The sequence below is a fragment of the Pristis pectinata genome, chromosome 31 (assembly GCF_009764475.1).
Source record: "Pristis pectinata isolate sPriPec2 chromosome 31, sPriPec2.1.pri, whole genome shotgun sequence".
Taxonomy (NCBI): domain Eukaryota; kingdom Metazoa; phylum Chordata; class Chondrichthyes; order Rhinopristiformes; family Pristidae; genus Pristis; species Pristis pectinata.
In genome coordinates, this window is record NC_067435.1 from 7131120 (window position 1) to 7144806 (window position 13687).

At 46.0% G+C, this 13687-nt stretch overlaps 1 protein-coding gene across 1 annotated transcript in view; it reads left to right on the top strand.

Annotated features, from left to right (window-relative positions):
- notch3 (notch receptor 3) overlaps positions 1-13687 on the top strand; it is a 168322-nt gene that overhangs the window by 60390 nt on the left and 94245 nt on the right. The window contains exon 3 of the mRNA XM_052041847.1: positions 10095-10237. Within this exon, the coding sequence (XP_051897807.1) occupies positions 10095-10237 (143 nt within the window). The remainder of the gene's footprint in view (positions 1-10094; positions 10238-13687) is intronic.

Sequence of the window (13687 nt, forward strand, 5' to 3'; positions counted from 1 at the left end):
AACAGTACAGCACAATACAGGCCCTTCAGCCCACAATGTTGTGCCGACCCTTAAACCGCACCTAAGACTATCTAACCCCTTCCTCCCTCATATCCCTCCATTTTAAATTCCTCCATATGCTTATCTAGTAATCTCTTGAATTTGACCAATGTACCAGCCTCCACCACTGCCCCAGGTAGTGCATTCCATGCCCCAACCACTCTCTGGGTAAAAAAACCTTCCTCTGATATGTCCCTTGAACTTCCCACCCATTACTTTAAAGCCATGCCCTCTTGTATTGAGCATTGGGGCCCTGGGAGAGAGGCGCTAGCTGCCCACTCTATCTATTCCTCATTTACTCATACGGCATTAAGGTCATTGAGTCATATAACACAGAAACAGGCCCTTCAACCCTTCAATTCCATGATGACTATAAAGCACCAATTTACGCTCATCATATCTTATTTTATTCACCATATATTTCACATCACCACACCCCCACACCCCTAAGATGCTATCGCCCACCTACGCACTAATTTACATTGGCTAATCAACCTATCAACCTGCACGCCTTTGGGATGTAGGAGTAAACTGGAACACCTGGGAGAAACCCATGTGGTCGTAGAGAGATGTGCAAACTCTGCACTGACAGCACCAAGCTGTGCCATTGTGCCACCCGAAGATGGTTAGCTTCAGGCATTAGTGTCAGGTGGGCTTGCAGGGGGGCTTCAGACTCTCTTTGAGAGAGCTAGCCTGATCTTTGGTAAAAATTTGCAAATTGATTCCTTGTATCACGAATCATTTGAGGTGCTTTAACCAGAACTTTCTCAAAATGAAGACATACACCCCCTTTTTTGCATGTATTACTGTTGAGTAAACATGACCTTCAATGCATGATAAACTATTTCCTTCATGAGTTTCTTCCAGTCATCCGTGCTTTAAGTGTGCTGCTTGCAAAAATATGTTGCTTTTTCATTTATAGTGGCAGTATCCACTGCTTGCTCGGGGCTTTAATAAGGTAGTTGGGGTGAAATGATTACTATTTACGTGGGCTGACTAGTGGCCAATCGAGTTTGCTCGTTTGCCCAGGGGAAAACCATGGCAACCGAGTTATAATAACTTTGCTGGAAGCCCTTCCAAGGGAGTGAGGGACAAGGGAGGAAAGAGCAAAACGGGATTGGGGTGAGGCAGTACATCTCCATCTCGCTGATGTTTTCATTATCTGAGAGTGAACCTCTGACCCTGTTCCCCTATAACGTAGGTGAGCCTCATAATGTCGGGCTCAGGGATGGTACGGTGGAGAGCAGGTTACACGCACTGAGCAGCATCACTAGCTCAGTAATTTGGATGTTTAACCCAGTCACGGGCATCAGGTTTTACAAGGGCCATGGTGGCATAGCAGCGATGTTACTGGACTAGTAATCAGAGGCTTGGATAAGCTCCAAAGACCAGTTCCGATCCCTCCACAGCAGCTGGGGAATTTAAATTCATTTAATTAGGCGATGAATTGCCTGGTCCACTGCTGTCTTAGTCTGTATGTGACTCCAGATCCTGTGTTTGATTTACTTGAACGAACTGTCTTCTTGGGAAAAGGATGATGAAAGTATGGCAAGGGGTCTTGTTGATGTTCATTTCCAAGGACACACTCCTGCTCTGGAGACAAAGGACTGAAACCCAGGTCTAGAGTCTATGTTGGCCAGACTAGGGTAAGAACATCTGTGAAGCAAAATGATATTTTAAACCACAAAGGAACTAGATTTTATTCCAGGTTTATTTAACTAACTGAATTTAAATTTCCCAGCCACCTTAATGGTATTTGATCTCATGACTCCAGATCATGTCCAGATCTCTCAATTATTTTATTAATTCTCACATGCAGCATTGCCGATAAGGTAAACATATATTCCTGATGCTAAATGCATGAGAAAAGGTAGTAGCGAATGGCTGCCTTGAACCACTGCAGTCCGCATGGTGTAGGTTCCCTGGCAACCATGTAAGATCAGCTATATGGAGTCATACAGTATGGAAACAGGCCCTTTGGCCAACCAAGTCTGCATCAAACACCAATTTATACTTATCCTACATAAGCCTTTTTTCCAACATTAAAGACACCGAGTCACAGTCATGGTGTTATACAGCTCGGAAACAGGCCCTTCAGCTCAACTCATCCATGCCAATCAAGGTGTCTTCCCAAACTAGTCCCATTTGCCTGCATTTGGCCTATATCCCTCTAAACCTTTTCTGATCCATGTACTTGTCCAAATGTCTTTCAAACATTACAATTTTACCTGCCTCTAGCACTTCCTCTGGAAGCTTGATTCATATTCCTACCACCCTCTGTGTGGGGGGAAAAAGCCTTCCTCTCAGATCCCCTTTAAATCTTTCCCCACATGAATTCCCATTCATTTCCCCCCAGATTCTTAGGGCATTCCCCCCACACTTAGGGCAACTTATAGAGGCCAATTAACCTACCAACCTGCACGTCTTCAGGACGTGGGAGGAAACTGGAGCACCCAGAGGGCACCTGTGCAGTCACAGAGAACTTCCAAGCCATGCAGACACGGTCAGGATTGAACCTTGGTTGCTGGAACTGTGAGGCAGGAACTCTGTTAGCTGCGCCACTGTGCTGTTTGACCACTTCGTGACGGTACATCTACAATCACAGATGGGGGTGAAGCATTTCATTGTCCTGTGCCAGTGGACAGTCTACTTCCTTCCCCAGTGCATTTTCTACATCCAGCCATTGGGCAGCTTTGACAAGATGTCTCTTTTCGACAGATAGAAAAGGGAGTGTCTATATTGGGAAGAAGTCAGAGCTGACGGCGTGAATCCAAGTCTGTTTTGTGGGAGGGAGATAAAGCACAGTTCAGAGAGGCCAAGCACCTGCTAGGACGTAGAATGGGGCTGCCTCAGAGGGAGGGCTGTGTAATACCTCATTATCCAGGCCTTGCTTATGATTAGTGGATCTGCCTATTTCCGCAGCATTGGAGACAGCAGCTTATGGAATGCAGCCACTGAACTTTAAGGTTGGAAGAACGGAGCTTGGGGCCTAAATCAGCCTCATTGTGTGGCAGGTGACCCTCTGACCCCTTTCATTCCCCACAATGATGTGTTTTAGTCTTATTTCTTGTGTCCATTAAGACAAAACAAAAGGAGGCAAAATGACCACCACAAAACAACAATGGGGCGACTTCTTCTGCACCATTGTTAATCATTTTAATCATTTTTCACATCTTACTCTCGACGTGTATCAATGGGTTTTTCTTTGGGTCCAATTCTTCTCCTCCTCTCCCCGCCATAAAAATGTAAGCTCTTTCTGGTGTGCCAGCCTCTGAATGGCGGGGAGGCAGAAGTTAGTGCAGGTTCCCTGACACCCAGAGACCTATTGCATGTCTCCACGGCCGTGCTGACCCCTTCAAGCCAAGCTGTCTGCATTTTTTCCCAACTTACAGGTCAATCCTTGGCCCTTTCCCAACTCGTGCTTTGCCCCCTCCCCCACGCAGCCAGTGGGAGCTGCGGCCACATATTTGTGGGAAGGCGCCTTGTTAACATAGGACAGTGCAGCACAGGAACAGGCCCTTTGGCCCGCAATGTCTGTGCCGAGCACGATGCCAAGTTAAACTAATCCCTTCTGCCTGCACGTGATCCATATCCCTCCATTCCCTACACATTCATGTGCCTGTCTAAAAGCCTCTTGAAACACCACTATTGTATCTGCTTCCACTGGCAGGCCATTCCAGGTACCTACCATAAAGAAAAATTTGCCCCTGCACATCCCCTTTACACTTTCCCCCTCTCACCTTAAAGCCATGCTCTCTAGGGTTCAACATTTCTACCCTGGGAAGAAGATTCTTCTGTCTACCCTATTAATGCCTCTCATAATTTTATAAACTTCTATCAGGTCACCCCTCAGCTTCTGACATTCCAGAGAAAGCAATCCAAGATTGTCCAAGCTCTCCTTACAGCTCATACCCTCTAATCCAGGCAGTATCCTGGTTAACCTCTTCTGAACCCTCTCCAAAGTCTCCATATCCTTCCCGTAATGGGGCGATCAGAACTGCACACAATACCCCAAGTGCAGCCTAACCAAAGTTTTATACACCTGCAATGAAAAGCACTATGATGCAGGAGGAACTCAGCAGGCCAGGCAATATCCACAGAGAAAAGCAGGTGGTCAATGTTTTAGGTCAGGACCCTTCTTCAGGACTGAAGATAGGAAAAGGGGAAGCCCCTAATGATGAAGGCAAGCATGTCACGCACTGCCTTTACCATTTTTAAAGTCGACCTCCAGACCTTTCATTACTTGAAGTACAGTGGGAGGATCAGCTGTGGTACAGTGGCCAGTATTCTTGCCTCTGAGTCACTAGATCGTGAGTTCAAGTCTGACTACGGAGACCTACACATGGAGACCAATGCTGAGGAGGTACTGCCTTCTTAAATGAGATGTCAGTCACTGAATGCTCTCTCAGTGGGTGTGAAAGATCACGTGGTTTCATTTTGAAGATCAGCAAAGCTATGACCTGGCCAGTATTTATTTCTCGGCCAACTTGAGGGAACCTACAGATGAACTGGTTGCCTTGACACTGCTGTTTGTGGGAACTTGCTCTGCACAACTTTTCACAAGTACGTCACTGGATGTAAAACACCGGAGGTAATCTCCCTCTGCTCATCCTCAATAGCTCATTAACACGTGTTTTAGGGGCTATTACCAAGAATGTGTGGCAAGACAGACATCAATTGCTCATTGGAGACTATCATCTTGGTGAACAAGGGCCTGTGGTTCACCCAAAACTTATTGGTCTTTTGACTGAAGGAGCTCTCCATAATCTAGTGTTGCCAGTTAGTGCTCTTCAAGGTCGAGGAGTGTATGCTGTGAGATGCACTCAAGTGAGGTGCAACCTACCCAAAGGACCAATGGGGTAAAGCGACTGTGTAATGCACCGCCAGAGAACCTCTCCCCTCGCAATGTGTGAGAGTACTGAGCTTCCATAATGGTTTCATAATAAAAATGAGGCTGCTATATGATTGTAATGTATGAATGTGTCGACTGTAAGTATGTAAAACTTTTCCTGTATTTGTATGCGCTGTGCATGCACATATATTTCAATGGAAATACTTTCTATCAGATAAAGTCTTCTCATTTAACTAAAAGAATCAGAATCAGGTTTATTATCACTGACATATGTTATGAGATTTGTTGTTACATAAAGATAAAAATTACTGTAAGTTACAAAAATAAATAAATGGTGCAAAAGAGGAATAATGAGGTAGTGTTCATGGGTTCATAGACCATTCAGAAATCTGATAGAGGGGGAGAGGCTGTTCCTGAAACATTGAGTGTGGGTCTTCAGGCTCCCGTATCTCCTCCCCAATGGCAGTAACGTGAAGAGGGCATGTCCCAGATGGTGAGGGTCCTTAATGATGGATGCCACTGCCTTGAGGCACTGCCTCTTGAAGATGACCTTGATGGTGGGGAGGGTTATGTCCCTGATGGAGTTGGCTGAATGTACAACCCTCTGCAGCCTCTTTCGATCCTGCACATTGGAGCCTCCATACCAGGCGGTGATGCAACCGGTCAGAATGCTCTCCACCGTACATCTGTAGAAATTTGCAACAAGGTCATTCTTACCAACTCTGAGTAAGCTCTATGGCCTTAAGATTACAACATAACTGTGTGAACACTTCAGTATTTGCAAGGTATTCCTTTGTTTTGTACATCACTGTGGAATGTAAGGCAGGGAAGCAGTTGTTCTTTTGACCCAACTGCTCAGTTTTCATTTACCTTCACCTCCAAGTCTCCTCCCCACCTACTATGCCTATTGTCTATTAACAAACAGCCTTTTATTTATCCTCATGGGTGACATACAAGAAAAATAGTACTTCCAGTGTGTGGGTTGTATTGGGATAAATGTATTGGGAACAGCAAAAGTATTGTCTTGGGTCTTCCTTTCAAACTCCACTTTCAAACCACTGACTTAATTTCTCTGAGGATGGACCTGACAGATTGTAACTTGGGGTAAAATTGGTCCTTCAGATGAACTTAAGGCCATACACCTGTACAATCCTTGAGACTGCCAGCATTGTGGCACCTTCCATGTAATACAGCACGGAAACAGGCCCTTCGTCCCAACTCATCCATGCCGACTGTGTTGCCCAGCGAGCTAGTCCCATCTGCCCAGGTTATGGTCCATAGTCCTCTAAACCTCTTCTATCCAAGTACTTACCTGGACGGCTTTTAAACGGTGCTAATGTGCCTGCCTCGATAACTATTTCTGTCAGCTCATGTCTTCCCTTCCTCAGCTCAGCTGTGGAAACCCTCACCGCTGCATTTGGTATCTCCAGACTCAACCACACCACCACATTCTTTCCCTCGGTCTGTTCTGCTTAAACCTGAGGTCAGAATTTTGCACCTCTACCCTAACCCACACCAAATCCCATTCTCTCCCTATCCCTGTATTTGTGACCTACACCAACTCTCGCCTCAGCAACAGCTCTGTTTTAAAATTCTCACTTCCTTGTTTCAGTCCTTCCCTGACCTCCTCCCTCCCTACCTCTCTGATCCCTCTCTGCCTTGCAGCCCTCTGCTGTCCTCCAGTTCAAGCTCCTTGAAAAGTTGCTCTTCAAACACTGTGCTGCTGGTGGCCATGCCTTTTAGCTGCCAAAACCCCTAGCTCTGGAATTCCTGCCCTAAACCTTTGCACCTTTAAAGTGCTCCTTAAAATCTGTCTCTATAACGGATAGTGTGCCACTCTATCCACAGGAACACACTGTACCAACATACCCACAATGTACTTGCCCAGCCTTTTAGATTTACGAAATTTCGTTTAACAGAACATTTTCCAGGAATGCAGCTTAGAGAATGTTTCATTAAGATGCATTTCAGGGGAGACTGGACAACTACATGAGGGAGGAAGGAATAGATTGGTTTATTATTGTTCCAAGATGCACTGAAAGAGTTTTGTTTGCATGCCATCAGACAGATCATGCCATACATAAGTACATTGAAACAATAAAAAGGAAAACAGAATGCAGAAAATAGTGTTATAGTTATAGAGAAAGTGCAGTGCAGGTAGACAAATAAAGTGCAAAAGCCACAATGAGGTAGATAGAGAGATCAAGAGTTATCTTTTAGTGTATGAGAGGTCCGTCCAAGAGTGAGATATAAGCTGTCCTTGAGCCTGGTGGTATGTACTAGAGGGTAAGCTGAGATGTGTACAAAGGGTAGCATGGAGAGGTTGGGCTAAATGGCCTGTTTATGGGCTGTATGTCCAATGTAATGCTGTGTCTTGTGGCAGGGTCTTATTGACCGTAGTTCTGTTCTTGCCGAGGTACAAAGGTAGCAACAATGTCCGTTTGTTTCAGAGTGAGGCAGAATTCGGCTCTAAGCCAGAACAAGGGAGGAATTTTTTTGTTGAGAAGAGGGAAAAAAACACTGAAGAGTTCTGAGATAATTTTTCCCAAACCTCAGTCTCACTGCAGAGTTTGGCATTTCATATTTGACGTGACAGGAAAATCATTGCTGGTTTCTCTGGATGATGACCTCTGTAATAAAAACAAGTTAACGATTCAGACCATTGACGCTTGCTTCAAGACTTCTGCATTACAGGGGCCACATTGTTAATCTCAGTGACATGTTAGGGAGCATTGCGTGATGTTTTCAACTATCATAACCCTTGTGGAGGAAGGGATACCTCAACCAACATCACATTTTTAAGAAACACTTTCTCCCAATGATCATCACCGTAGGATCTTGCTCTGCGCCATTTTTGGTGATGTTCCCTGGACGGTGACTCTGCCTCCAGAGGACGTCATTGGCTGTAAAACAGACTGGGCTGCCCTCAGGCTGGGTAAGTGCTGAGTCTCACTTTAGCTCATGGTAGCAGTCAAGCAAATGTGAAGGAGGTGGACTCTTCCCTGCTTCCCTACACAACCCAGCTGGGCAGAGTCGCTGAACACAGAGTCACCAAAAAAAACAGCGCAGAGCAAGATCCCACAGGCAGCACCATAAATCACAGATTCTGCAACCTCACCACCCTCCATGTCACCAGAAGAGCCTGTACTCACTACAAGTGTAAAGGCTCAATGGAACGTCTATTGCCTTTCTCTCTGGCGTTGGAACATCTGTACCAACACCCTCCACTGGCATCTACTGCTGCTGCTCTATGACAGCTGCAGGGAACAGCTGGATTATAAGAAAAGATGGCCCTTTAATTCTTGTAGCTGACCTCTGCCTCACCCACCGTATAATTTAACAGTCCCCCAACCTGCACCTCTTTGTTCGTCACCCACAAAGGGCGCTCCTCGCAGGAGCGGAGTGAGCTTTGGCGCCTTGGTGTTCGAAGACGCTGCTGGATGACCAGGAGCTCCCCACCCTGTTCCCTCCCCAACCCCCTTGTGAACCCGGCTGAGGAAGTGGGGGGGGGGGGGTGGGGGAGGACGCTGAGGGCAGCGGAGCCTGCCACGAGAGCCAGCGGCGGGGGAGCTGACGGAGCGCAGCTGGTCGCATGGATGGAGGGGTGGCCGGGGACATGACAGTGTGGGAAAGTGGAACAGCGCCGACGCCTGAGAGCAAACAGCCCTTTCCCATCCCTAGGCTGTTTGATGAGAACAAGCTGTTGGACTGGAGGCCCCTTCGTCACCATCCTGAGAAACCCGAGCTTTTGCACTTGGGCCTGATTTATTACCCGTGATGCTATCAGCTAATGTTCCACTACTGCACTCACGTAACTACTCCAAGGTCTTTCTTTCCTCACTCTTTTCCTTGCAGAAAAGCTTCAGTCAAGATTAACCTCTCGCCACCAGAGTCATCACCCCTCTCCCTCCCGGCCCCCTCCACCACCTCGTTTCTTCCCTTGCTTTTGAAATCATCAACAGTTTGCAGAGAAGGAACAGGCCATTTGGCCCATCTGGTGCAAGCCAAGGATTATGTTCAGGGGAAGAAGATGTTGCTGGCAATGCCGGCATTTAGTTGCCCCTGAACTGAGGGGGGGAGTTAAGAGCCAACAACACTGTGGGCCTGGAGTCACGTGAGGGGGGTAGTTTCCTTTCTTGAAAGGCACGATTGAACGCGCTTAGTTTACACAATAATCTGGTAGCTTCATGGTTACTGCTTCTTATTAAAATCCCTAGATTTATTTTAACACTTGATTAAGGTTCTCCAGTTGCTATTATGGGATTAGAACTTGTCTCTCTGGATCAATGGTTTAGAACTCTGGCTGCTAGTCTGGTAGTTTAGCCAGCACAGTACCTGTGAGTCTCACACTGCTGTTCCTTTTTGTACTCTTGTCCATGGTATTCGCCTCAGTCATTCCCAGTGGAACTTCTCACCATTCTCTGGGTAAGGTTGCTCCTGAATTTCCCTGTTACATTTATTGGTGACTTGCTTACACTTATGGGCCTTGGTTTTGGACACCCCAGGAGCTAGGGCAAACTTCTACATCTACCCTGTCAACCAGAGAAACATATCACTCTGACCCTTTGGCACATTGGCTCTTCTTCAAGCACAAGCTGGAATTTTGACTGCCAGCAGGCTATTTGACCACAGGGAGCATCACAGACAGGCCCAGCCTTCCCCTGGCCAAGTGTGCATGTGCACCCAGCATGAGATTGGGAAGTATCAATGATTTTCAACTTCTCCATCCATTATATTATACCATACCATCCCAGTCCAGATGAAGGGTCTCGACCCAAAACGTCGACTGTCCATTTCCCTCCATAGATGCTGCCTGACCCGCTGAGTTCCTCCAGTGCTTTCTGTGTTGCATTTGTGATACAAGTTTGTTTGTGATTTAATTTGAATTCTCTATCCCAGAGGGTTGCAGAGGCTAGGTCATTGGGGGGGGGGGGGGGGGGGTAGTTAGAGAGAAAGTTGATATAGTCTTGAAAGATCAAGGAATTGAGGGCTGTTGAGAACTGACACAGAAGAGCAGATGAGGCCTGGGGCAGATCAACCATGATCAGATAAAATGGTAGGGCAGGCTTGAGAGGCTGAGTGGCCGACTCCTTATATTTTTGTTTGTTATTGTTGTAAATAATCTGGCTTTATAACTTTTTGCTGCTTAAAAAGAGTACAAAAGGAGCTAAAGCTTCCTCTCTTTCTTTCCCGGTTTGTTCAGGTGTCGGCCCGGTTACCTTGGGGACCTGTGCCAGTTTCCCGATCCTTGCCAAAAGTCACCATGTTTAAACAGAGGAATATGCACCAGTTCGGTGGTGGACGGCACAACCCAATACGCTTGCAGCTGCACTCGAGGGTTCAGAGGTAAGCAGGTGACGTGTTTGGCGGAGAAAAGTACGGCGGAGATATCTGCTGAGGCAGATCAACAATGTGTCAACGCTCCCGCAAGTGAGGTGGGCCCACTCGCAGGGTGGGAGGGAGGTGACATCTTAAACTAATCTTGATCGTTTATGAGCCGGCAATTCAAAACCAGTTCTAGTGTGGGAGCAGATTACTAGCCAGTTTTCACAGCCCAGGAGGGAACAATGACGCGAGAAAATTAGGGCTGGGCAAGCTCTGCTGACCAACCCCTTTGCCCACCAGTGAATCAGGCAAAGAAACTTGGCAAAGCGTCGATCACTGGTGCAGGCTCTGACTTCCAACTTCCTCCTGCTCCACTTCCCACTTCCTCCAACTCTCCCATTTCCTTTCTGCTCCTGCTAAGGTGGAGAACTTACACCCATCACCCTCCCTGGTGAGATATTGTAGTGTTACGCAGCAGATTTAAGGGATGTTTATTAAATCTCACAAGCCCTCCCTGACTCTGCACCACCTCCAGCCCTCTAACCCCTGGTAACCCTGGCTGTTTCACACACTAGTAGCGGCTATGTCTTCAGCTGCCCAGATCCTCAACTTCAGAATTCCCTCCCTATAGTTCTTCTCAACTCCTGTCAATTTGCTGGTTAAATCCTATGTTGAATCATAGACATTCTCCAGGGAACAGAAAATGGCCCTTCGGCCCACCATGTCCATGCCAACCATCATGTACTTATCTATACTAATCCCATTTACCAGCACTTGTCCATAGCCTTCTGTACCCTGGCAATTAAAGTGCTCGTCCAGATGCTTCTCAAATATTGTGGGAGTACCTGCCCCCACCCTCTGAGTGAAAACTTTTATCCCTTAGATCCCTTCTAACTTGTCCTCTCTGCACTCTCTGGATTTAGACTGTGGGGAAACATTTCACATTGTCTGCTCCATCCATGCCCTTCATGGTTTTGTACACCTCTATCAGGTTCCTCCTTAGTTCCAAGGGAAACAAACCCAGTCTATCCAGTCTCTCCTCAACGTTCCATCCCAGGCCACGTCCTGGTAAATTCCCTCTGCACCATCTCTGGTGCAATTATGTCCGTTCTATAGTGGGCAACCAGAAAATGTCTCCCTGTAACCAAACATTTGGTCAACTGTCCTAAAGTGTCCTCCTTGGTCAAATGATGCCTGACTCATGAGCAGGAGGTCCAGGGGTGATGATCTGAAGATCAGACACTGAGTTTTATGGAGAGTCTTAAAGGAAGAGTTGGGGAGACCTCCAGAGAGGCAACTGGAAGGCTTACCTACCATATGTAATTGATAAAAGTGGGACGAGCAAGTAATGTTTTCCCAAAAAATAAGGAGAAAGGAATCTTAGCTAGCTGAGCAATTGCTGTAATGAGTAAAGGAAGAGGAGTGGAGGATCCAGGAGACACTGGATGCTCTGATTTTGAAACCAATTGGATTCCACTTATTCATGCGGAATTAATTTCTCCTGGAAGAGTTCCTCTTCCCTCAGTGTGAGTAGGTTTTAGCTCTGTTACACGTTAATTAGTGGTTTGATCTCTTTGCTCTGTCCCATAATCCTCTTAATCTTTTCTTTGTCTCTTTTCGGAGCGTTTTGTGCCACTCTCATCCTCGGGCATGCCAGACATATTTTCTCTGTTATTCTCTCTACCCCGCTTTCAGTATCTGATACCATGTAATTCCTATGGAAGTGGTAGCCCCTGGCTACCTTGCCAGCAGAACACTTGTGTCTGTTTGTAATATAAGCACCAGTAGGTGATTCCACCCTTTCTTATTATCACCCTTGCATGCATAATTTCAAAGTCCCCCACCCGAGACCTAAGCATAAGATGTAAGCTGGCACTCCAGATGCAATACCCAGGGGTGCTGCACTATCAGAAGTGCCATCATTAATGTGCGATGTCAAAACAAGGTTCCCATCTGTCCTGTCAAGTGGGTCAACATTGTAATGAAAGGCAGAGAAGTTCCCCACGTTCAAGTGTCCCGGACAATATTTACCCCTCACCCAAAAAAGACGATTAGGTCGTGTTTATGGGAGCTTCCTGAGCCCAAATAAGTTGCTGCATTACAACAAGAATAAAAATAATTTTGAGGGTGCAGAGTACTTTGGGACTTGACATCATGACAGTTGCCATAGAAATGCAGGTCTGAACATTCTTTAAGTGATTTTCTTTGAGGACTCGGGTGTTATTTCCAGTAAATTGGAGCTGTCCCAGAATAAGATTAGTCACATAGGCCTGAGAACCTCCTCCCTCAAAGAGTGGTTGACACTGGGACTGGTGTCACTTGAGATGTCTGACAGAACAATAAGTTTAACAACTTTTTACATGCCTTGAATGTAGCTCAGTCATAGAGTGAAACATCACAGAAAAAGGCCCTTCAGCCCACTGAGTCCTGCCAGCCATTAAATACCCATTTACACTAATCCTATTTTGATCTCCCACGTTCCCACCAACTTCTCCCAGATTCTACCACTCGCCTACACCAGGGGCAATTTACAACTCTAAACATTCACTCCCTCTATCTCCAGTGCACCTTGGCTACAGTGCATGTCATCTACCAGGGTACTCTGACTGCACCTCCCAAACTTGCAACTTCTACCATGAAGTGACAAGGACATGAGATCATCAGTGCTGTGCATACCACCCGCCACATAGACACCATCGAGACCCAAGGATATATTGCTTTTTCCTTAATGTTGCTGGTCTAACTCCTGGAACTTCCTATCCAACAGTGCTTTCAACACAATTTCAATGATTGAAGAAGGTAGTTCACCAAAGGTACAGAACCCTGAAGTCCCACACCACCTGGTTCAAGAACAGCTGCTTCCCTTCAACCATTCGGTTCTTGAACCAACCGGCACAACCCTAATCACTATCTCAGTATAGCGACGTGATGACCACTTTGCACTACAATGGACTTTTTTTTTGTTCTAAATGTGTTCTTTCTTGTATAATTGTGTATAATTTATGTTTAATTTATGTTTTTCTTGTGAATGTTGTGTCTCTGATGTTATGTGCCTGTGATGCTGCTGCAAGTAAGTTTTTCACTGCACCTCTGCATACATGTAATTGTGCACATAACAATAAACTTGACTTTGACTTTGGTGATAAATACTGGTCTTTCCTGTGAAGGCCACGTTTCTTAAAAGGACACATAAGGATTAAATTCTTGCACTGATATCCAAGGTCTGGAATGACTTTCCAAGGATTGTAATCCAACCGTGGCAAATGGGGAATTCAAAATAATTAATAAAATCTGTAATTCAAAAACTAGTATCAGTAATGGGTTGATGATAAAAACCTATCTGGTTTGCTAATGGTCGTCCTTACCTAGTCTGGTCAATATGGAATGGAATTGGTTTATTTTTGTCGCTTGTCCCAAGATGCAGTGAAAAACTTGTCTTGCATACCGTTCATACAGATCAATTCATTACAC